Raw genomic sequence first — 21,251 nt, 5'->3', positions numbered from 1 at the left:
TGCGACCTTTTGACGGCAGCTTGGTCCAATCTGAGCCTGGAAACACGCCGTCCGATGCGATGACCGTCATCGCCGCCCGCGGGGGACCGCCTTGCATTTGAGAGGTCGGTGGGTTTAACACTTGTGGCCTTTGTATTTCAAAATGTACTCAGATGTGGGTTTCTTTTCTTCTAGCTTCTGGAACTGGAGTTTTGCTGTCCTTTCTTTGTGCTGGGAAGATCTGCTTTCTCAGGGGGACTCAATTGCAAGTTTGACCAGAAGGTGCGTTCAAAGGCAGCTCGGAAAAAGGAGTTTCTGTGCTGCTTTCTAGTCTTTTTTACCGTTTTTTCTACTCCACCCTATTATTATCTCATTGATTTCATTTTGCATGTTTGATTTTCAAGTTCAACTAAAGGGTGCGTTCAAAGGCTGCTCGGAGGAAAGCGTTTTTATGTTGCTTTCTAGTCACTATTTCCTTATTGATTGCAAGTTCAACTAAATGGTGCGTTCAAAGGCTGCTCGGAGAAAAGAGTTTTTATGTTTTCTTTTTTTCGTCCTGTTTTTTTTCCTCCCAACTATTGCCTTATTTTTTTATCTTGCATTTTTAACATCAACCTGCACAAGGTACTAAAGATAGAAAATAGCCTTTGTCTCTAATCTTACATATTTACACATGTATAATTTATTGGTTTTATTATTTATTTGTTCCTTTGCTATTTGTGCTCTTCTCGACTACTTCATTTATTATTTATTTATTTATTAGTTATTTTTTGTTTGTTGTTGTTATTTGTGTAAAGCTTTAAATGTCATCATACTTATATAATGACAAAATAGTTGAATCAAATAGGAAGATACATAATAATTTGGGTCAATTGTATGCGTTTTCATGGAAATGATTGAATTTTTTTTCTTTTACAGGAATATGGAATATTTTGTCAATGAAAAAGGAGCATGAAGCCATTGGTTGGCGCATCTGTGCCAGAGAATAAAGAGAGCTGACCTGCTGACTATTTAATAAGAGCTCCGTTGGGTACTCTGCTCAGTTGCTCAGTCGTGGACGAGCGACAAGGATACCGACCGAGACACATCTTCATCTTTTAAATAATACTTTGATTCCCTTTCAAAGTATTCAAAATTGGCCCCTACCACTTTCTCAACAGGATCAGCTGCAGTGGACAACTATCCTATTACAAGTATGTTAAAAATGTGGACTAATATTTCCATTTTTTTAAATGAATTTGCACATTTGTTCTTTTGGTCTTAACTAATGAAAGGAAATCTGCCAAAAAATGATGAATTTGGAACACTGATTTATTTTTACTTTTTTTACAGCATTGAATTTCTCACATTTTTTTTTCTTAGCATCAAAATGTGGCCGTGAAATAACAAAATGCAGTGACAAAAATTCTATGCCAAAAAAATGAATGTTTCCTTGTTTTTGTTTCACTTTTAGGAGCATCAGAGGTTGAAAAAGATGAGAGGACGACGGCGCCTTTATTTTATTGCTGTCTCGGTCTTAGTGATTGCGATGTATAATCGGTAAGTTATGTGTATTTACAGGTGGCCAGCAGGTGGTGGTAGAGATCAGACTCTATACCTACAAACTTTATTTTCGATGTCCCATTATTGAGTGTAATTCACCTGCTTTTGACTTTTTTTTAGTTCCCAAGCCGATTCCAACGCAACACGCAAAGACATCACTACATTCACTAAAATCCTGGACAGCCTCCTCGATGGTTACGATAACCGACTGCGACCCGGTTTGGGCGGTAAGACTTATTTATTATTATTAATATTATTTCCCATGCTGTTCTATAAATCGGTCCTAAAGCTTTGTATGTTTTACTACCACTTTTTTGTTTTTGTTAGACCGTGTGACAGAAGTCAAAACGGATATCTATGTGACAAGTTTTGGTCCCGTGTCTGATACAGACATGGTAAGTCATATAATTTAATTAATTGTGTACTATTGCATACCTGGCAACCTCGGGCAATTGCTCCCCTTATTAAAAGATTAGAAGAAGACGTAAAAAACTAAATGGCATATATTTACTCACATTGGGTGCACTTAAAACTCTAAAAAAAAATGGACAGGGTGCTCAATCAGTATGCACTAAATTCAAGATTCTACACCCTCTTTTTTTTCTTTGGTAGCTTAAAAGCTTTCTCCAATTTTCCCATTTCCGAATTTCAAGCAGGCCTCCGTTTCACCTGTCTTGTGACAAAAGTACTTTGCGCTGGGTCAGACAGAGAAATGGACGTGAGACTATGATCGGGGCCACAAGCGCAACAAAAATAGGGAAGATGGACGCATGTTTAATTTATTGTCCATTCTCATCAAATTTGCAATAGATCATTTCACTCTACCTCTGTAAAGTGTGTGTCTGTGTATATATATCGTATGTATACATTACGTGTGTATATATGTGTGTATATGTTAGTGTGTATATATGTGTATGTGTGTGCAAATGTTTATATATATATATATACAAATAGAGTTTCTGGGCAAACTGATTAAATTCCGTAGTAGTAGGCAGCCCTTGTAATACAATATGTACTACTCTTTTTTTCAGGAGTACACCATCGACGTGTTTTTCCGTCAGAGTTGGAAAGACGAGCGATTAAAGTTTCACGGACCAATGAATATTCTTCCCCTGAACAACTTGATGGCCAGCAAGATCTGGACTCCCGATACCTTCTTTCACAACGGCAAGAAGTCGGTGGCCCATAACATGACCATGCCCAACAAACTTTTGAGGATTATGGAAGATGGAACGCTTCTCTATACCATGAGGTGATTGTTTTTACCATTATCAATGTGGTTCAATAATGTAGTTGTATTTATAGTTTAAACCTTTCTTATTTAACTAATAAAGCATCTGAAGAATCCAAAAGCACATAGTGGGTTTTGATCAAATACTAAATGGAGAAAATTTAATTAACAAAAATTCTAAATTTAAAAAAAAAGCATAATGCGCGCACCACACGATAATCACTACCCATCCAAATGTTCTTATTTTCAGGCTGACGGTTCAAGCCGAGTGTCCCATGCACCTGGAAGACTTTCCCATGGACTCTCACTCATGTCCTCTTAAATTTGGCAGCTGTAAGTATGAAACAACTCACCCAAAAAATATATTTTTGTTACGGTTCACACATTCAATGACAAATAAGTTGGCAATCTTACACATTTTCAGAATAATTTAATTTCCTTCTCCTTTAGACGCCTACACCAAAACAGAAGTGACTTACATTTGGACTCGGAATGCCTCCCAGTCTGTGGACGTGGCGGCGGACGGATCCAGACTCAACCAGTATGACTTGGTGGGCCAAACGGTGGGAAAGGAAACCATTCAATCCAGCACTGGTAACCATTCATTTTCATTCTATCCTAGCTAGTTTGGAATTAGCTAAAAGAAAATTATTATTAATCTGTATATATTTATATATTTTTAATGTTTCTTCAGGTGAATACACCGTCATGACTGCCCACTTTCACCTGAAGAGGAAAATTGGCTATTTTGTCATCCAGACATATTTACCGTGTATCATGACCGTCATCCTCTCACAAGTTTCTTTTTGGCTGAATCGGGAGTCGGTTCCAGCCAGAACCGTTTTTGGTGAGTCCAATACAGAATTAATTTGATTTTTGGAATGTATATTCTATGATTTATTTATTCCAGGTGTCACCACAGTACTGACAATGACCACCCTGAGTATTAGCGCCCGCAATTCTTTGCCCAAAGTGGCGTACGCCACCGCCATGGACTGGTTCATCGCCGTATGCTACGCGTTTGTCTTTTCCGCGCTCATCGAGTTCGCAACGGTCAACTACTTCACCAAACGAGGTTGGGCTTGGGATGGAAAGACCATCGTCAATGATAAGGTAGCGTTTTGTCCTGCTTTTTGTCCTGCTTTTTGTTTAATGGCTTTCAACAACACTTTTAACACTATAAAAATGCATTGCTAAATAAATCCATGCCATTAAATACTCACAAAACAAAGGTAAATATTCTATTTTCATTGATAAATAGAAAGGGATTTATTTTCCAAAATTTTAGATTTAAAAAAACATTTTTTGATCAAATTTTGAAAGAAAAAGACTATAATTCCACTTTTCACTTTTATTTCTATACAAGAAGAACACTAAAAACACTTTAAATTATTTTAACCGTTTATTTTTTCTATAATAATCTTTAAAAAGCCTGATTTATAGGTGTGTAAGCTTATTTTTGTGTGTATGTTAAGATTCTCTCGCTACGTTTGTCCAAACCGTATAACGTAGAGAGTTGAATTTTTTTATCATGGTTAGAAACGACTGTCAAATCCTAATAGATGATTGATTACATTTCTTCAACTTCACCAATTGTGTAAAATCAATCTTTTCCTCATAGAAGAAGGAATCATCCATGGCGAAGAAAAACAATGCCTACGCCGTGGCCGTGGCAAACTACGCCCCCAATTTAAGTCAAGACGCCACCTTGGCCACCTTAGCCACCATTTCCAAAGGTGCCATAGGCGACGGCGGCAAGACCTCGTCGGGGAAGAAAGCCGAACACGGCAAAAAGACGTTCAACAGCGTCAGCAAAATCGACCGCATTTCCCGCATCATGTTCCCGGTTCTGTTCGGGAGCTTCAACTTGGTCTACTGGGCCACCTACCTCAACAGAGAACCCGTCATCAAAGGTTTGGATCATTCCAAATAAGGACTTTTTGTCAAATTCCTGCACATACTTGCCCTATATAATTTGCAATATTTAACGTCCCAGTTCGGGGGTCGATGGTTCGATCCCAGGTTGGGCCTCACTGTTAGGCTAGGCTAAGTGGATGCTAAATTGTTCCTGGCCTTGGTATCGTGTGTAAAATTGCTCAAAATGGTCACCAGTTAAAAAAAAAAAGGATTTTTATTATATTAATTTATTTTGTATTTTTTTCACAATTCAAGTTGTTGTGACATAATCCTTTTTACCCAAATATGGTATCGGTGTAATATTAATGTATGCTCGTAAGATTTTCTTTAAAAAAACAAACAAAACAAAAAACATAAATGTCACAGTTCCCAAACCGCTGTACAATTTTTAACCTTGTATCCATTTTTAAACGATAGAAATTCAGCTTCTACTGTAAAGTTAATAAAATTGTGAAGATCAACGCGGAAGCTCGACTAACTACTTGAAAAAAAATTAGGGTAGGATTACCCCTATTTAAAAAAATTATAAAAAAGAAATTATTATTTTTATCTTTTTTAAATAGGGGTGACCCTACTTTGCTGTTTTCTGTTCATCATAGCCATGTCTGGTCTACATGAACCACGCTAATTGAGGGATTACTGCACTACTTCATTTATAATAACAAACACTTTGACCAAGGTTCATATATTAGGCCATGACGACTTGATGCTAATATCTGAAATGACAACCCAACCTTGACAAGCCCAAGAAATGAAGCTCTCTCCATCCAGTAAGTAGTCCCTCCCCCTTCCCCATCCCCATCCTCCTCTTCCTCCTCCTCCCCTCCCCCCTCTAACACGGACCACCGTCGCACCTTTCTCATGCTAGCGACCTAACAATTAACCTCAATATTTTCCCATTTCCGAGAGACCTCCTTCCAGACGTCGTATACGACTCCCCCGGAAAGCGCCCGGCCCGGACGACCCGCGTGGGACGAAGCCATGAGGTCGTGCGTGCTCTTCGCCATGCTGGGATTCTGGTAAGCGGATGCGCGCGGGGGTGCAGAGGGGGGGTGTCGGAGCGGTAACTAGATGACACTCTGGGGGATTTGTTTGGATTTTGGAATGAGATGTTTATGATTAGCTTTTTTTGGATGAGATGCTTTTAGGATGTGGTTGGGATGCTGATGCTGTTGCCTAGGTAACATCTGGAGAGATATTGCAGGGCTACAGTACCGCATAATGACAATGCGAAATACTACTGGCGATCCCAAGGGGTAGGGTATCTATGGCTCGGGAGCAGCATGTGGCTCTTTTGATGGCTAAATACGGCTCTGAAGTTAAATTTGGAAACCGCTGGGGAGAGAGGGGAGGTTCCAACGCACCAATAGGAGCGTGGCGTCGACGCTGTGGCGTTGACGCTGCCTCTAGTGGCTTTTTAATTATGTGCCATCAAGCATTGACTTGCTGACTGGAAAGTTTTGCTGTTTATGAAAAGCAACATTTTGTGGAATAGTTTGAAATGAAAGCATCGTCTTGGTCTTTTTTCTGATCTTATTTGCCATTTTCAGCGGCGCCCTTCAGCCCGCCAAACAAGGAGACGAGGATTACGAAGACGTTCCCATCAATAAGACTTGGGTCTTATCTCCCAGGGTCTACGAAAGTGACGTCACCATGATTCTTAATAAACTCCTGCAAGGCTACGACAACAAACTGCGGCCGGACATTGGTGGTAAGTCAATTCCGTTATTTTATTTTAAACCCATAAACATCAAATTTTCACTATTTTATGGTATTTATTATGAATTTTTGATTTTCTCAGTGAGGCCCACCGTGATTGAAACGGCAGTTTACGTCAACAGCATTGGACCGGTCGACCCTATCAACATGGTGAGAAACTTTATTTTGCTTATATGACTATGTAAATATATATACTATAGCCCATGGGTGTCAAAGTGGCGGCCCGGGGGCCAAATCTGGCCCGCCGGATCATTTTGTGCGGCCCGGGAAAGTCAATCATGAGTGCCGACTTTCTTTTTTTTTTAGGATTAAATTAAAATGACTAGTATATGCAATTTTTTTGCAGGAATACACCATCGACATCTTTTTTGCCCAGACGTGGTACGACGGCAGGCTGAAATTCAACAGCTCGATGAAGCTGCTGATGCTGAACAGCAACATGGTAGGCAAAATCTGGATCCCCGACACCTTCTTCCGCAACTCCCGCAAATCCGACGCCCACTGGATCACCACGCCTAATCGCCTGCTCAGACTGTGGAGCAATGGTAGAGTCATGTACACGCTCAGGTAAGACAAACCCCACTACGACCAATCATCATCAATAAATAAGTCAGAAATTATTACATGGTTAACAATAAGTAGGGAAGTGCAGAAATAACAACAAACAAATGAACAGATAAATAAGAAAAAGTAGGTAATCAATAAATTAGTCAACATAAAAACTGTTTTTTATAGTTGCACCTTATAGTGCAGAAAATACGGTACATGAAATTGATATAGCGATTTAAAGGCATACCAACTCAAAATAATTCTGATTTTTCTTCCCAAAAACACGATTGACTACACAAAAAAACCCCAAAGTGCTATTCCACTTCCACTTCTGACACTTGTGTATCCAGCGCCATTTTTAATGTTGTCTGAATCCCGTTCAGCCTAAAACCAACAATTTTATTTGTTGTCCGTGTGGCTTAACTGTACGCATGTGTACCAGCGTGCTATTGTTGTTTGTTGGTGTGACGATGCAATTCTGTTTTTGTCAGGTTGACAATTAACGCCGAGTGTTACCTTAAGCTGCATAACTTTCCAATGGACGAGCACTCCTGTCCGCTGGAGTTTTCAAGCTGTAGGTGCTCAAACCTTGTCTCCTCCTCTTCCTGCCATTCTAAACACGTCATCTCGACTTCAAATTCTTCACTTTGCCTGAAGACTAGGGTTGGGTATCGTTTACCTTTTATTAGCTTTAGCCCTCGCTACTTAGTTTGTTCTTAAAAATAAATAAAAATACATTTAAAATTGAGAATTAATGCGTTAGCTAGATAATGCTAATTCTCGAACTAGCTAATGATTAGCATTAAGAACTAATGTATTTCGCATTTGAGAATTAATGCATTAGCTAGCTAATTATCGAACTAGCTAATGATTAGCATTTAAACTAACTGTTAGTGTATGAGAATTCGCTCGTTAGCTAGCTAACGTTAGCATGCAGACTTGTTAGAGGATTATTCCTTTATGGTATTTATAAAGAAAATGTGCTAATGATAAAAAATTTGGGCTTCCTTGACATCAGGATTGTTTTGGGGGATAAAAACAAAAACTGGGACACCAAAATATTCGTTTTTTTTCTGCCGGGTTTCCTCCGATAGCTTGGGTTTGGGTACCCAACCCTACTGGGGACAACGACGTCTCAGTGGGCTAGCATACAGGCTTAGCCCATTTGTTGTCTTTGGCAAAAAAGATCCATCCGCTTCAAGCTGCCTTGTCAGACAGAGCTTCTTCCAATCTATTATTTGCTCTACTAGAGGAGAGAAGATGTCATTGGTAGCATTTGCTCTGACAGACTCGATGAATTATACACCCTCTGCAGTGTGATGATTCATGCCGTCCGTCTGCGTCACCCTTCACTCGTCTCTTGTGCTTCTTCAGTCTCATGTCCTCGTCCACACGCCAATGAGAAACGCAAACGACAACAACAAAAAAAGACCATTCCGTGGAGGTGTTTGTTTGGGCCATTGCAGTTAAATTCAACAAACGAGCATACATTCGTTATCAGAAAAACAGAAAAATGAGAAAAACCAGGCCTACGAGGTCAAAGGTCATTTTACTCAATGTTATCTGAATTTGTGTTATTTTTTTAGCTAATTTAGCTTGGAGAAAAACTAGGCCCAAGAGGTCAAAGGTCATATTACTCAATTTAATCAGATTTTTTGTGGATTTTTAGGTGCAACACGACAAAAAAGGTTGAAAAATGACTTTACTGTGTGATCAAATTTAATTTTAAATGATGATTTTAAGTCAGTATGCTCGTTTGAAAGAATTTTAAGAGTCCCAGCTTGTTATTTTCATATAAAATGCTGTGCTTGAACTTTTAAAGCAGCGGTCCCCAACCACTAGTACCGTCAGAAAAAATAATATTAACATTTTCAACATTTTTGTCTTAAATTGTCGCCCTTCCCAAATTACGAAAATAGGAAGCGATTTTTAGGAAAAGTCTGGGGACCGCTACTTTAGCACCACGGTTAATACTATTTATTTCTTCATATCTACGTGTCTTCCATCTGTTCTTAGACGGTTACCCCCGAAACGAGATCTCCTACCGTTGGCAGCGACGGGCCGTGGAAGTGGCTGACCAGCGTTACTGGAGACTCTACCAGTTTGCATTTGTAGGGATGAGGAATACCTCGGATGTGGCCCACACCCAGTCAGGTAGGAACTTTATAAATGGATTAAAAGAACTGGATTAAAATCCCAGAATATTCAGTTTTTTATAGATTATTATATACTAAAAAAATCTCTGTGGGGCTCTCTGTTCTTTGTTTTTCAGGCGAATACGTCATCATGACCATCTTTTTCGACCTGAGTCGGAGGATGGGTTATTTCACCATTCAGACCTACATCCCATGTAGCATGATTGTGGTCCTCTCCTGGGTTTCTTTCTGGATTAATAAGGATGCCGTTCCAGCTCGCACCTCTTTAGGTTCTATGTCATCTTTTTTTTCTTGAAATCCCTCAAGAAAATAATATTTCAGATCACTCTTAACAAAGTAGTGACCCCGACAGAATTACGAAAATATCCTTGATTTTGGCCCTGTTCCAAAATGGCCACCCTGAAGCTATTTTTCTAGGGCAGTAAAAAGGCCGTTTTACACAAAATGGGTATGTCAATAGTAGATCTTCTATCCATTTAAAGTAGAAGGCCTGTCATTAGCAGGAAATATGTAGCGATGTTGTCACCAAAAGTATCTTTACAATTAATTTTCGGCTATTTTTTCCTCAGGTATAACCACCGTGTTGACAATGACGACCCTCAGCACCATTTCCAGAAAGTCCTTGCCTAAAGTCTCGTACGTAACGGCCATGGACTTGTTTGTCTCCGTCTGCTTCATCTTCACCTTTGCGGCTCTCATGGAGTACGGCACGCTGCATTACTTCACCAGCAACAGGCAGACCAAAAAGTCCAAAGCCAAGAATAACACACAAGTATGTCATACTCTATGAGGGGGGGGGGGATGGTTTGGGTGGGTGGGTTGGGTTTTAGTATTTTGCCATCAAGCATTGACCGACTGAGCTGACTGACTAACTTGAAGCGACGGGGGTTGGGCAAGAGAAGCACCTGATGCCGATCCACTGATTGCACTTGCAGGACACTTAGTATTGAGGAAAACTTTCCTCTATATGAAAAGCTACATTTTGTGGAATAGTTTGAAATTAAAACCTACTCTTATGGGATGCGACACCTTTACATCAAATTAAATCAAATGTAAAGCCAATATTGTCATCCTACACAGCTGAGTATAATAAAATTGGGTGAAATATTATACAAGAAATGTGCTCTTAAATGAGTCAAAATGGTCAAAAGTTTTCACTTTGATGGCCAATGTTTGAAATAGGTCAGAAAGTTTTGAACTGGCTACTTTGTGTTTTTCCAAGTAATGCAGCAAAGACATAGCTGACAAACTTGAAGCAACGGGGGTTGGGCCACTGTGGGTGAGGAAGGGGGGAGCTTTTAGTTTGAGAAATCCGGCAGGCACCGTCCGAGCTGACAAACTTGAAGTAACGGGGGTTGGGCTGCAAGAAGCACCTGATGCCGATTCACTGATTGCACTTGCAGGACACTTAGTATTGAGGAAAACTTTCCTCTTCATGAAAACCAACATTTTGTGGAATAGTTTGTAAGTCTTATAGGATGTTATGCTTTATATTAAATGAAAAGCCTCTATTGTCATTATTACACAGCTGTGTAGAATGAAATGGGTGAAATAACATTTAAGAAAGGTCCTGCGAACATGTACTAAATGATATATATTTTTTTTTCCGGGCAGAAACCCACAAGTATGACCAATCTGACCTCTGGCCCCTCCCTCCTGCAAATGAACAACATCATGCATTACCACGACGACGAAGACGAATACGCCTACGATTGTCTGGACGGCAAAGACTGCATGAGCTTCTTTTGCTGCTTCGACGACTGTCGCTCGGGCGCTTGGCGAGAAAACCGGATGCACGTGAGAGTGAGTAAGATCGATTCCTACGCCAGAATATTCTTTCCTACCGCTTTCGGCCTTTTTAACGTGGTTTATTGGATCGGTTATCTTTATCTTTAAAAAAAAAAAACGGGAACGCCGCTCCGGGTTTTTTTTGTCCGTCCAATCATTTTGCGAGGAAACCTAACCATACCGATTTCATGGGTTATCTGCCAATACCGATTTATTTACAAAAAATACATATATACTAAAATCTATTTAATTTTGATGTCGAGGCATTGGCTTTGATGCGAATGTTGCCCCTACCAAGATGGCCGTCCTATGTGACTAAAGGTCTTTTTGTACGAATTTTCCGTCAATAGACGCCATTAGACCGACAATTTATTGGATAAATTAATTAATGGGATTTTTTTTTCATTATTATTTTTTTAAACAAGCTGCCATTGACAGCAATAACCATTATTATAATAATAATAATTATTATTATTATTATTATTGCTGTCAATGGCAGCTTGTTTAAAATAATAATAACACATTTTGTTTAAAAATTCCCATTAATTAAATTTTAAAAAATAAATTATAAAAAATAAATAGAAAAAAACAACGTTTTTATCAGCTGGCGGCCATCTTGTGTGTGGCGACCAGCGATTGGACAGTAAATATCGTAAAAGACAAACATAAATGCAGCGGATGATGTCATTTTAATCAATACGCATGGCGCATGATTTTCAGCTTTTCAGTCAACTTGAAAAATTCAAATCTGAAATGAATATGCATTGTTCATTATTTTCAGTTCTGCTTCTACACAAGCAAGAATGTATTGAAAACTGCAATAACCTATGCAAAGATAAATATTGTTGGTCTCCGTGTTTGTCCTAACACAGGGTCTTTTTGTTTTTTTAAATCAATGTATTTATTATAATATATGATCATTTTTAATGTACATATGCCCACACCGCTCAGCTCGCTCTATTTATCAATCTATCCATTTTAAATTAAATCCATATATGTATATTATATGTATATTTTACGGGAAAACTCCAATTATTCAGTCAATGGCTGCCATTGACGGCAATTGACGTCCAATCCATTTGAAGATTGTCAAAGAATTTCAAGACAAATATCCATTTTGATTGGACGCCCCAAGGCAGCGTGCCCAATAATTTTCGACACTGTCGTATTTGACGTTCCATAATGCGCCAGACGTTTTGCATATGACCGAAGCCATATTAAACAGAAAAAAACACGCCAACCAATGAGACGTTATCATTTTTAAATTGTCTGTCTAATTGTATTGTGATTGATTACCCAAAACACTGTGCCAAAATAAAGTAGTGCCTGAAAAAAATAAGGTCAAGTGAGTTTTTTTTCTCTGTCATAACACAAAAAAGACCACTAAAATATACCCAAGGCCTTTATACAGGTAGGTTTTATGCCAATTAATAAATAATAAAGCGCTCAATATAGTGCCCGGCTCAATATTTAACAGATATTTGATGTATTCATGGAAAAAGTGCTGCCATCTTTTCTTTTATAAGAAAAAGCCTTATGAACAATGTATGACACGAAAATGCATTTATGGTAAAGTGCACTGTGAGATTCCATTCATGTTTTTTTAGCTATAGAAAAATATACATGTCATTTTTTCCACTCTCTGCATTTGCCACTTTTGACAGGATTAAAATTTTATTATTGCGAGGTTAAAGTGTCAATATTATCAGAACAATTTCATAATATTAAATCATGTTGGAGACAAAAGAACAAAAACAATTGGTATAGGGTACCTTGTTTATTACATATGTTTCAAGATCCACTTTAAAAACTCTTTCTGTGCTATTAATTAATTCCGCATGTTAAACACTGCCCTCTAGTGGCCATTCACTAACGTTGACCCCATTTCATGTTTGTATTCTTGTCACTACACTATCAACTTTTCACATATATTTGTTGAATTTGCTATAATTTGAGCTTTATTATAGTTTTTTTCAAGGAAGGAAAATTCCATGACGACGTCATTGTGGGCGGAGACTTCTCCAAGAACTAGGACATATTTAAAGATTTGTAAGTACTCCATTTTTTTTACTTTATTTCCTATAGGGCGCCCATTTTTATAAGTAAAAACACCCAAAGGTATTTTTTGCTCGCTGTGGATCGTTTCATAACTTCATTTTATGGCTACTGCACAATAGCTTATTAATAATAACCACTTAGCCGCCCGCTATCATAGGCAGCTGCTGCATAACTTATTGATGCGCGCTAGCATACACTGGCCTCATTATTTAATAACCATCACATTGAGTAAATGGACCCAAAGGCTGACGAGTTTTGACTTTGTGACTTTGAAAGGGAAGTCATTTTTTTTCCACTGAGTAGAGATTGGATATTGTATTGTAACCCAAAAAATACAAAACACCATTTAAAAAAAAGTTTATTTTCAAACAATTGCAAAACAGTAACAGGTTTATTAACAATACAAATATTTTTTTCATGATTATATATATTTTTTTAACAAATAATACTGATTTGATCACCAATTGGTCGGCCATCTTTATTTGTCCTTAACGCTGAGAACAGGATCCACCAGTCTATTGTGGACGTGCATCAAACCTGCAATAATAACCAAAAAAAAATGCTAAAAATCCACCGAAATTTCAACTCATCGGTATCCATTGACTGTACTTGACGTCCAATTCCTTTCCACTCTGAACATCAAGTAGTGCTGCAACCTAAAACTAGTCAGTGTAAACACAAAAAGCCCAATTTTGGCCTCAAATGTACAGTAATGGAAATATTTTCAGATATTTGTGACCATTCCTGGCCAAAAGGAATTGGACATGTGGCACTTAAACTTGATGGTGGCATCCGTACCTTTAAAGTATTTGACCGTTTTGACTCGTAGCTCCAGTGTAGCGTCTTCGTCGCATACAAAGATGGTGTGCGGATGTTGCTGGAACGCCGAAACGGTCCATATGTGATTGACGCCATCTTCTATGGCTTTGTACAGCGCAAAAGCTTTGTGCGCACCGGTAATCACGATCATCACCTACAAAAATACAAAAATAAATTCTGTAGGTTCCCTACCCCTGTTCTGAACCATTGGTATAAATACCCCGCGAGCGACTGACCTCCTTGGCGTCCATGACGGTTCCTACTCCGACAGTCAAGGCCATGGTGGGCACTTTGGAAAGGTCGTTGCCGAAAAAGCGGGCATTGGCTACGATGGTATCCTTGGCGAGGGTCTTCACCCTCGTCCTGGAGACCAAGCTGGAGCCGGGTTCGTTAAAAGCGATGTGGCCGTCCGGTCCGATGCCTGCCAAAATGGCGAACATGGGTTATTCTTTAAAATCTAAATAATAAATATGATAATAATAAGATTGAATGAGCGACCGCCAACAAATAAGTGGATTCCTCCGGCTTCTGCTATTTTCTTCTCGTAAGCCCGGCACTCTGCTTCCAGGTCCTCGGCGTTCCCGTCCAAGATGGACGCGTTGGCCGGGTCGATGTCGATGTGCTTGAAAAAGTTGTTCCACATGTACGAGTGGTAACTCTCCGGGTGAGCGCGAGGAAGCCCTGCAACGCAAAATAACGTGATCAGGTGATTTTTAGTCTGAGTATTTGCTTTACTTCAAAAATAATGACACCATTGTGATATTTTTTTTGAATAAAAGCTAATGAATTTGTTGGTATTTTCACTTTTCATACAGGCATTACTCACTGACCATAAAAGTACAAGATAACTATAAGGTAAGTCTTCATTATAAATTAATATATATATATTTTTTTAGGTAGATTGCAACTTACCCACATATTCATCCATGTTGAACGTCTTGACAAATTTGAATGATAGATCTCCATTTCTGTGATATTCAATTAATTTTTGATAACAGCCATATGGTGTGCTACCTGCCAGAAATAAATAGCCGTCAAATAGGGACATTTTTAACTCGTATTCCACATATAAATTAATCAAGTTAGCGATTTGCTTTCTTCACTCACCCGTGGGTAAACCCAAGGTGAAGAAATTGTCCGCAGAGGGTTTAAACTGGATTATTCGGTTGCGGATATATTTGGCGGCCCACTCGCTGGCCAGGTCGTAATCGTCCAGAATCACTAGCCTCATTGTGTTCACTCTATTAAAAACAATATTGAAAAAACTAAAATAAAATCCATTAGTAGCGATGGAGTGCCGAGTTAAAATAAATACGCAGTTAAATTAAAATAAAAGTGGCATTAATTGAATATAATACTATTATCTAAATATTTCAGTATTCATTTAAACAATTTCATTTTTATTTAATGCTCTTTATGAAATAGAATGTTCAATTTAAACTTTAAAAATACAATGATTATTTAATTTATATATTAGATTTTTTTAAATGTATGTTATGATTAATTGACCTCTTAACATTTATTTATTTACTTGTAGAAGTGCGTATTCCGTCTATTTAAAGCCTGCAGTTGCATTTTACGGCCACCGGGCAGCAGAGTTTTGCATTGTAAAAATGTTTGCTGCTTTTACGTACCGTCTGTTTAAAAGATGTACTGTTATTCTAACCCGCTTTTGTCGCGTTTACTGGCTGATTAACACTCTATTATACTATAAATTAACATTTTTTGATCGTAAAAATAGACTGTCATCAAACAAATATGATCGACAATAAGAATGTAGCTTTAAAGTTGCTAACATGCGTACTTTCTATGCCCAGATAACATTTCCAACCGGAATTAGCAAACTAACGTTTGAGTGGATAAGACTAACTCGTTATGGTAGTGCAATTTCTGACAATTAAAAGCGGCTTTGAACGCCACGTTAGCATTTATGGCGTTGTTTGGGTTAGCAACAAAACGCCAGGCAAGAAAAAAAGAGCTAGCTTTCTAGTGTAGAGACATATATTGTTAAGTTTTACAAAACGCATTTATTATTAATATCTTGATCATTAATCTAATGAAGTGTCTTTACCGGATTTCTATCAGCGATGCGCTTCTCTCCTCTCGTACAAGTCATGTGATTCTAACATTGTCATGTGATCAAGGCTACTTTAGGACAAAATGTACCCCCCAAAAAATGAAGACTCATTGGCTACCATTGAAGGCAACACTCGTCTAATCTAATATGAAACATAAAGCTGATCAGAATGTTCAAATATGCAGAAATTCCATGTTAATTATGTCCGATATATTTTATACTTAAAAATAATGAGCCTAATATATCGCCTATGCAGTGTACATGAGTATTTTATCATATACCCGAGAAAAAGGATTCACCCAAACAAAATACTTGATTCACATTTAATGTCGTACATACAATAAAATATGCACAGAACTAATATGTATCATGGTTATTGTTCAGGAATCATTTTAGTCCATAAATTGTGCCTGAAGATGGTAGACTGGCACGGTCCGGCGACCCAAATTTCCATTCACTGTTTCTTCTTGTAGTCCTCCAAGTGGGCCAGAATCCATCCAGATGGTCCCAAGATAGCCAGGGAGAAAAACGTCAATCCAATGACAGTTTCCTAAATCCCAAAAACAATATAAATGTCAAATATGAGCAACATAGTTATCACTTAAAAAAAAACATTTAAATTCCGCAGTGATTGGTGAAAAATAATATATAAAAATAATGCACTGTAGAGATAATTAAGTTTAATTGATAAATCTCTTTATAAGGAGCACTAAAATAGTACGCAGATTTTATTCATTTTGAGCTAAATTCTAGCGTTCATTTATTTGGCAAAACAATTATGGTCAATCATTTTAATTGCCTCCTTGATATATAACTTCAATTATTATCCCAATTTCCATCCACCATGGTACTATTTTTGTCATCCCTTGGCTAAATTCCTTTAAAAAAACAAAATTAAAAACTATGAATTCAACACAGCAACCCTAAACTACGCCAGGAAATAAATAGCGGTTTAAAGCTAGTGAATCAAATACAATAACAATTGTGACCTCGTTAGTCAAGGGCAGCTAGCTTATGGCTATATGCTAGCAGTTAGCTTACCAAGGTACCAATCTTTTCCTTAGCGGGTTTCGTGTATACATTTGCCCGCTGACAAACAGTGTGTCCCCGCAGGACGGGAACGGCACGGCGAGCGATGGTTTGCAGAAGCCCGGACATAGTTGATTTTCTTCGTTTAATGACGGACACGTCCTGTCGTGTGCTATTGGGCTGATAGTTATGCTTTCCGGCACTCTGTGAGTGTTACTTGTTGGTGTTAAAGAAATTGTTCAGTGCCGCCTGCTGGCCTGGAAGGTAATTGCGTGATACATAGTCTTGATACGAATATAGTACTTAGTAGTATTCATATGTCCTTGATTATTTTTTGTAATACTACATTTGTTGTTCTTATTTAGCTTGGGTTTTTTTACATTCCTCACAATCAAATAATTATCTTTGTAAACAACAAGAATGTTTTTGTTTTAAGATTTAAAATCTAATTAATTGAAAAAAGATTAGTAGCCAGGGCCTCATATGTAAGAAAATTCCATGTGAGTGCTAATCGTCTCAAATGGCTTTTTTTGTTACCTAGCAACAAAGGAGCAATGGTATGCCATAATCCTCTTGTATTTGAAAAGACCTCCCCTCCCAATGCAAAAAAAGAAAACAAAAAATAGCAAAAGCGCAACTTTTTTTGAGGACCTCATTACCATTTTTATTATTATTATTACTAAAACTGTTTTTATTGTATTTTTTTCTAGGGTGTCTTTTCCCATCATGGCGACGTTGACCGGACTCAACATTTCAGATGACGAAATTCCTTATGGAGGAAAAAGTTCTTTTTCCCAACTGGAGCATAACATCGTAGCTGCATATCTAATAACTGCGGGTAAACAAAAAAAAACATCTTTTACATAACTAATACTGTTTTTCTATGGCTATTAGTATGATTTTTCAGATTTTTTTTTAAATCTCCGAGTTTACTCACGTATTAATTAACATTTCATTACTTTAACTACTACTTTTGACTTCATTAACATACAGATTAATCACAACTCATCTCCCAGTTAGTTCTTTTAACTGCATGACCTAATAAAAGTATATAAATCTATAAATACAATTTCCCTGATAAAATCAGGTGTACTTTATGAATACATTACACATTTCTAACAAATATTATTTGAACTTTTGTAATCTTTTTTCCACTAAGGGACATTTAAAGGCTAAACATTTTGGACAGTCAATTAGCTAACTATGGAGATTAAATAGTGACATACCGTGGTCGACTGGTGGTACTACAACCATATTTGGGATGCCAGTTGTCATTTCTTTCGAGTTAATGTTGACTTTTTACTCTTTTTTTGCAGGGATTGTCAGTCTGTTGAGCAACATTATTGTTCTTTTAATGTTCGTGAAGTTTAAAGAACTGCGCACGGCGACCAACTTTATTATCATCAACTTGGCTTTGACGGATATCGGAGTGGCCGGCATCGGTTACCCAATGTCGGCGGCCTCTGACATCCATGGAAGCTGGAAATTCGGCTATGGTGGTTGCCAGGTAAGTAGTGAAGTCCGCTTTTTTCTCTTTTTTTTTTTGTTCCATACACGACGCGAGATGACCAATCATCCTCCTGCTGCGAATGGAAATGAGTTTGTTCATTAATTATAACACATAAAGATAGCAAAAAAACAGAAACTAAACTATTCAAAATGAACATTTTCATCCTATTTTTCAGGTCTACGCCGCTCTCAACATCTTCTTCGGCATGGCGAGCATCGGCCTGTTGACCGTGGTGGCCATTGACCGATACCTCACCATTTGCAGACCAGACCTGGGTATCCAATCAAATGCTCTCTTTCATTTTCACCCTAAAAAAAACAAAATACATACTCACATTGAAATTACTTTTTGGGCAGGTCGTAAAATGACAGTGCGTTCATACAACCTCTTGATCCTTGCCGCCTGGCTCAACGCTTTGTTCTGGTCCGGCATGCCAGTGGTGGGCTGGGCCGGCTACGCTCCGGACCCCACTGGCGCCACCTGCACCATTGACTGGCGGAACAATGACGCGTGAGTACTCAAATTGTTCGGCTCCGGCACCCTTCCGTTATCCTAGTGGTTCTGAAAATCAAAATTTTGTCATGGTGACCCAGTGGGTAAGTGGCTAGGGCTTCCGCCTTGCAGTTCTGTGCTCGTGGGTTCAATCCCCATGTGTGGGTTACCTCCCACATCCTCAAAACATGCTAGCTAAGTGAATTGGATGCTAAATTTTATTCCCTGGCTACAAATGTAGTTGTTTGTTTATCCCCTTTTGCCCTGTGATTGGCTGTCCACTGAATTAGGGTGTCCCAAAGTTAGCTGGGATAGGCTTCAGCGCCCCCTGTGGTCCCTTGGGGGGGGGGGGGGATTACGCAGTTTAGAAAATGAAGGAATGAATGGTTCTATTTGATTTTTTTTTTTTGGGCCCTGAACTCTCCCTGTGATTGCCTGATGAGTTCAGCCGTGGTGGCCCCGCCCCCTTTTTAAGTTTGACACGGGTGCTTTTGATTGTCTTGTATACTGCCATTTGTTCCTTTTCAACTTGGTACACACAACTACCAACATGTTCTTTTTTTCTCTCCTGGAGAATTTATTTATTTTTTATAAATAAACACGGAAAATACATACAGGTCAGTTCTCAAAACAATATTCTTTATTTCCTAGACAAAAGATTTATTTAGTAATTCTTCAAACAGTCACTTAGCTTTATTGCAAGAATATTTTTTTTTAAATTCTGTCCGAGCGGGCGTTAACCTGGACACCCGTGGGGGTGGGTCAATTTAGAAAGATCTCCACCCACTGCCTCCATATTGATTGTTGTTTATTTTGGATTGAGACACTTATCTTTTGTGTTCTTCTTCTTTTTCCAGATCCTTCATTTCGTACACAATGGCGGTGATTTGCGTCAACTTTGCGGCGCCGTTGGCCATCATGTTTTATTGCTACTACCACGTGTCGGCTACGGTCAACCGCTACAAGGCTAACAACTGCTTGGACAACGTTAACGTCGATTGGTCGGATCAGATGGATGTGACCAAGGTAGGAAAAAAGCACTTTTTAAATACTTACATATAATAAGGATTTATATGGTATTTTTTGGTTAAAAAAAATGACAACAACCATTTTTTTATGTATAGATCTTCAAAAAATAACCATGTATAGTAAGGCTTTGCCATTAAAAACCATTACAGAAGATATTTTTCTTGATCATTCTTCTAAATTCCAAGACTTTAATTGGAAACAAAAATGTCCCCATCTAATAACTCTGTGTCCCGTTTTTGCAGATGTCCATCGTGATGATCGTGATGTTCCTGGTGGCCTGGTCTCCGTACTCCACCGTGTGTCTGTGGGCGTCTTTTGGGGACCCCGCCACCATCCCGGCGCCCATGGCCATCATCGCCCCACTTTTTGCCAAATCCTCCACTTTTTACAACCCATGCATTTATGTCATCGCCAACAAAAAGTGGGTTTCTCTTAGCATTTTTTTTCATTCTAATCAACCACAAACTAACAGAATTTGACATTTTTTTTGCAGATTCCGAAGAGCCATCATCGGAATGATCCGCTGTCAAAGCCGCCAACGCGTGACCATCAACGCGCAGCTTCCTCTGGACACATCTCAGCAAGCGCTGGCTCACTGACAACAATAAGGTAATTTGTGTTTTTGCATACAATTTAACATGTAAAACAAAACTATAGTAAGGCATTTTTTCTTTTAAAAAACAACATAGTATAGTCAGGCTTTTTTCCCCGTAAAAAAACAACATAGTATAGTAAAGCTTTTTTAAAAATAAAATCAAAATGACATAGTATAGTAAGGCTTTTTTTAAAAATACAAATAAAATGACATAGTATAGTAAAGCTTTTTTAAAAATAAAATAAAAATGACATAGTATAGTAAGGCTTTTTTTAAAAATACAATTAAAATGACATAGTATAGTAAAGCTTTTTTAAAAATAAAATAAAAATGACATAGTATAGTAAGGCTTTTTTAAAAAATACAATCAAAATGACATAGTATAGTAAAGCTTTTTCTTCCTAAAAAGACAACATAGTCTAGTAAGGCTCTTCTCAAAGTGTGGCTACTGTGGCGTAGAGGTTAACTCACCAACTTTCGTGTGGGAGACCTGGGTTCGATTCCCGGCTGCGACATATTTTCCCTTAATTGTTTCTGTGGACTTGTACTCAAGAAACTCAGATGATTACAAAGAAAAGTGTAGCCACTTGGTTGGCGCAGAGGTTAGATCACTGGACTCCCATCTGGGAGACCTGGGTTCGATTCCCGCTGTCGCCCTTTGGCTGATCACTGAGGCAAGCAGTCTGGAAAATGGAACAAGAAGGAAAAAAAAAAGAAAAACTTTTTAATTTTTATGAAACACTTAGTCATACATTTCAGCA

The 21,251-nt window shown here is 38.3% G+C and overlaps 5 protein-coding genes across 6 annotated transcripts in view; 3 read left to right on the top strand and 2 right to left on the bottom strand.

Moving 5' to 3' along the window:
- Positions 1-1,438: 1,438 nt before the first annotated feature.
- gabra2a (gamma-aminobutyric acid type A receptor subunit alpha2a) lies at positions 1,439-4,863 on the top strand. Its single transcript, XM_077730699.1, has 9 exons — positions 1,439-1,518; positions 1,642-1,748; positions 1,849-1,916; positions 2,553-2,773; positions 3,003-3,085; positions 3,203-3,346; positions 3,447-3,599; positions 3,663-3,865; positions 4,374-4,863. Exons 1-9 carry the CDS (start codon positions 1,454-1,456, stop codon positions 4,683-4,685), a joined length of 1,356 nt encoding a protein of 451 aa, XP_077586825.1. The 5' UTR covers positions 1,439-1,453; the 3' UTR covers positions 4,686-4,863.
- Positions 4,864-5,509: 646 nt separating this feature from the next.
- Positions 5,510-11,294, top strand: gabrg1 (gamma-aminobutyric acid type A receptor subunit gamma1). The gene is made up of 9 exons (XM_077731716.1): positions 5,510-5,688; positions 6,220-6,380; positions 6,471-6,538; positions 6,735-6,955; positions 7,429-7,511; positions 8,954-9,091; positions 9,210-9,362; positions 9,663-9,865; positions 10,708-11,294. Exons 1-9 carry the CDS (start codon positions 5,651-5,653, stop codon positions 10,987-10,989), a joined length of 1,347 nt encoding a protein of 448 aa, XP_077587842.1. The 5' UTR covers positions 5,510-5,650; the 3' UTR covers positions 10,990-11,294.
- A 1,985-nt stretch (positions 11,295-13,279) lies between these two features.
- Positions 13,280-15,886, bottom strand: LOC144206840 (glucosamine-6-phosphate deaminase 2). Its single transcript, XM_077732026.1, has 7 exons — positions 15,830-15,886; positions 14,866-14,999; positions 14,671-14,772; positions 14,257-14,439; positions 13,995-14,179; positions 13,738-13,912; positions 13,280-13,476 (listed from the first exon to the last, which is right to left on the bottom strand). Exons 2-7 carry the CDS (start codon positions 14,987-14,989, stop codon positions 13,418-13,420), a joined length of 828 nt encoding a protein of 275 aa, XP_077588152.1. The 5' UTR covers positions 14,990-14,999; positions 15,830-15,886; the 3' UTR covers positions 13,280-13,417.
- rrh (retinal pigment epithelium-derived rhodopsin homolog) overlaps positions 14,335-21,251 on the top strand; it is a 7,893-nt gene continuing 976 nt past the window's right edge. Inside the window, exons 1-9 of one of the 2 annotated variants that reach the window (XM_077732021.1) lie at positions 14,335-14,464; positions 14,574-14,613; positions 17,575-17,702; positions 18,181-18,371; positions 18,550-18,649; positions 18,731-18,884; positions 19,724-19,892; positions 20,138-20,316; positions 20,389-20,504. In XM_077732021.1, the coding sequence (XP_077588147.1) occupies positions 17,591-17,702; positions 18,181-18,371; positions 18,550-18,649; positions 18,731-18,884; positions 19,724-19,892; positions 20,138-20,316; positions 20,389-20,494 (1,011 nt within the window). In that variant the 5' untranslated portion in view covers positions 14,335-14,464; positions 14,574-14,613; positions 17,575-17,590 and the 3' untranslated portion in view covers positions 20,495-20,504. Of the gene's footprint in view, positions 14,465-14,573; positions 14,614-17,491; positions 17,703-18,180; positions 18,372-18,549; positions 18,650-18,730; positions 18,885-19,723; positions 19,893-20,137; positions 20,317-20,388; positions 20,505-21,251 lie in introns of those variants that run through there. The other variant, XM_077732020.1, reaches the window with a different exon arrangement.
- LOC144206421 (cytochrome c oxidase subunit 8A, mitochondrial-like) lies at positions 16,145-17,081 on the bottom strand. Its single transcript, XM_077731409.1, has 2 exons — positions 16,877-17,081; positions 16,145-16,385 (listed from the first exon to the last, which is right to left on the bottom strand). Exons 1-2 carry the CDS (start codon positions 16,991-16,993, stop codon positions 16,290-16,292), a joined length of 213 nt encoding a protein of 70 aa, XP_077587535.1. The 5' UTR covers positions 16,994-17,081; the 3' UTR covers positions 16,145-16,289.

Source organism: Stigmatopora nigra, chromosome 13 (genome assembly GCF_051989575.1).
Source record: "Stigmatopora nigra isolate UIUO_SnigA chromosome 13, RoL_Snig_1.1, whole genome shotgun sequence".
Lineage (NCBI taxonomy): Eukaryota > Metazoa > Chordata > Actinopteri > Syngnathiformes > Syngnathidae > Stigmatopora > Stigmatopora nigra.
This window is presented reverse-complemented; position numbering and strand designations above follow the sequence as displayed.

Bases quoted from the DNA above. Each gene is read 5' to 3' on its own strand.
- gabra2a (XM_077730699.1), top strand. From the start codon at position 1,454: ATGAGAGGACGACGGCGCCTTTATTTTATTGCTGTCTCGGTCTTAGTG. The intron at 1,749-1,848 runs GTAAGACTTATT...TGTTTTTGTTAG, and splicing joins ACTGCGACCCGGTTTGGGCG to ACCGTGTGACAGAAGTCAAA. The intron at 3,866-4,373 runs GTAGCGTTTTGT...TTTTCCTCATAG, and splicing joins AGACCATCGTCAATGATAAG to AAGAAGGAATCATCCATGGC.
- gabrg1 (XM_077731716.1), top strand. From the start codon at position 5,651: ATGAGGTCGTGCGTGCTCTTCGCCATGCTGGGATTCTG. The intron at 6,381-6,470 runs GTAAGTCAATTC...TGATTTTCTCAG, and splicing joins ACTGCGGCCGGACATTGGTG to TGAGGCCCACCGTGATTGAA. The intron at 7,512-8,953 runs GTAGGTGCTCAA...ATCTGTTCTTAG, and splicing joins TCCGCTGGAGTTTTCAAGCT to ACGGTTACCCCCGAAACGAG.
- LOC144206421 (XM_077731409.1), bottom strand. From the start codon at position 16,993: ATGTCCGGGCTTCTGCAAACCATCGCTCGCCGTGCCGTTCCCGTCCTG. The intron at 16,386-16,876 runs GTAAGCTAACTG...TTTGGGATTTAG, and splicing joins AGGAAAAGATTGGTACCTTG to GAAACTGTCATTGGATTGAC.
- LOC144206840 (XM_077732026.1), bottom strand. From the start codon at position 14,989: ATGAGGCTAGTGATTCTGGACGATTACGACCTGGCCAGCGAGTGGGCC. The intron at 14,180-14,256 runs GTCGCTCATTCA...CCATTTTGGCAG, and splicing joins AATCCACTTATTTGTTGGCG to GCATCGGACCGGACGGCCAC. The intron at 13,913-13,994 runs GTCAGTCGCTCG...GTATTTTTGTAG, and splicing joins CCGTCATGGACGCCAAGGAG to GTGATGATCGTGATTACCGG.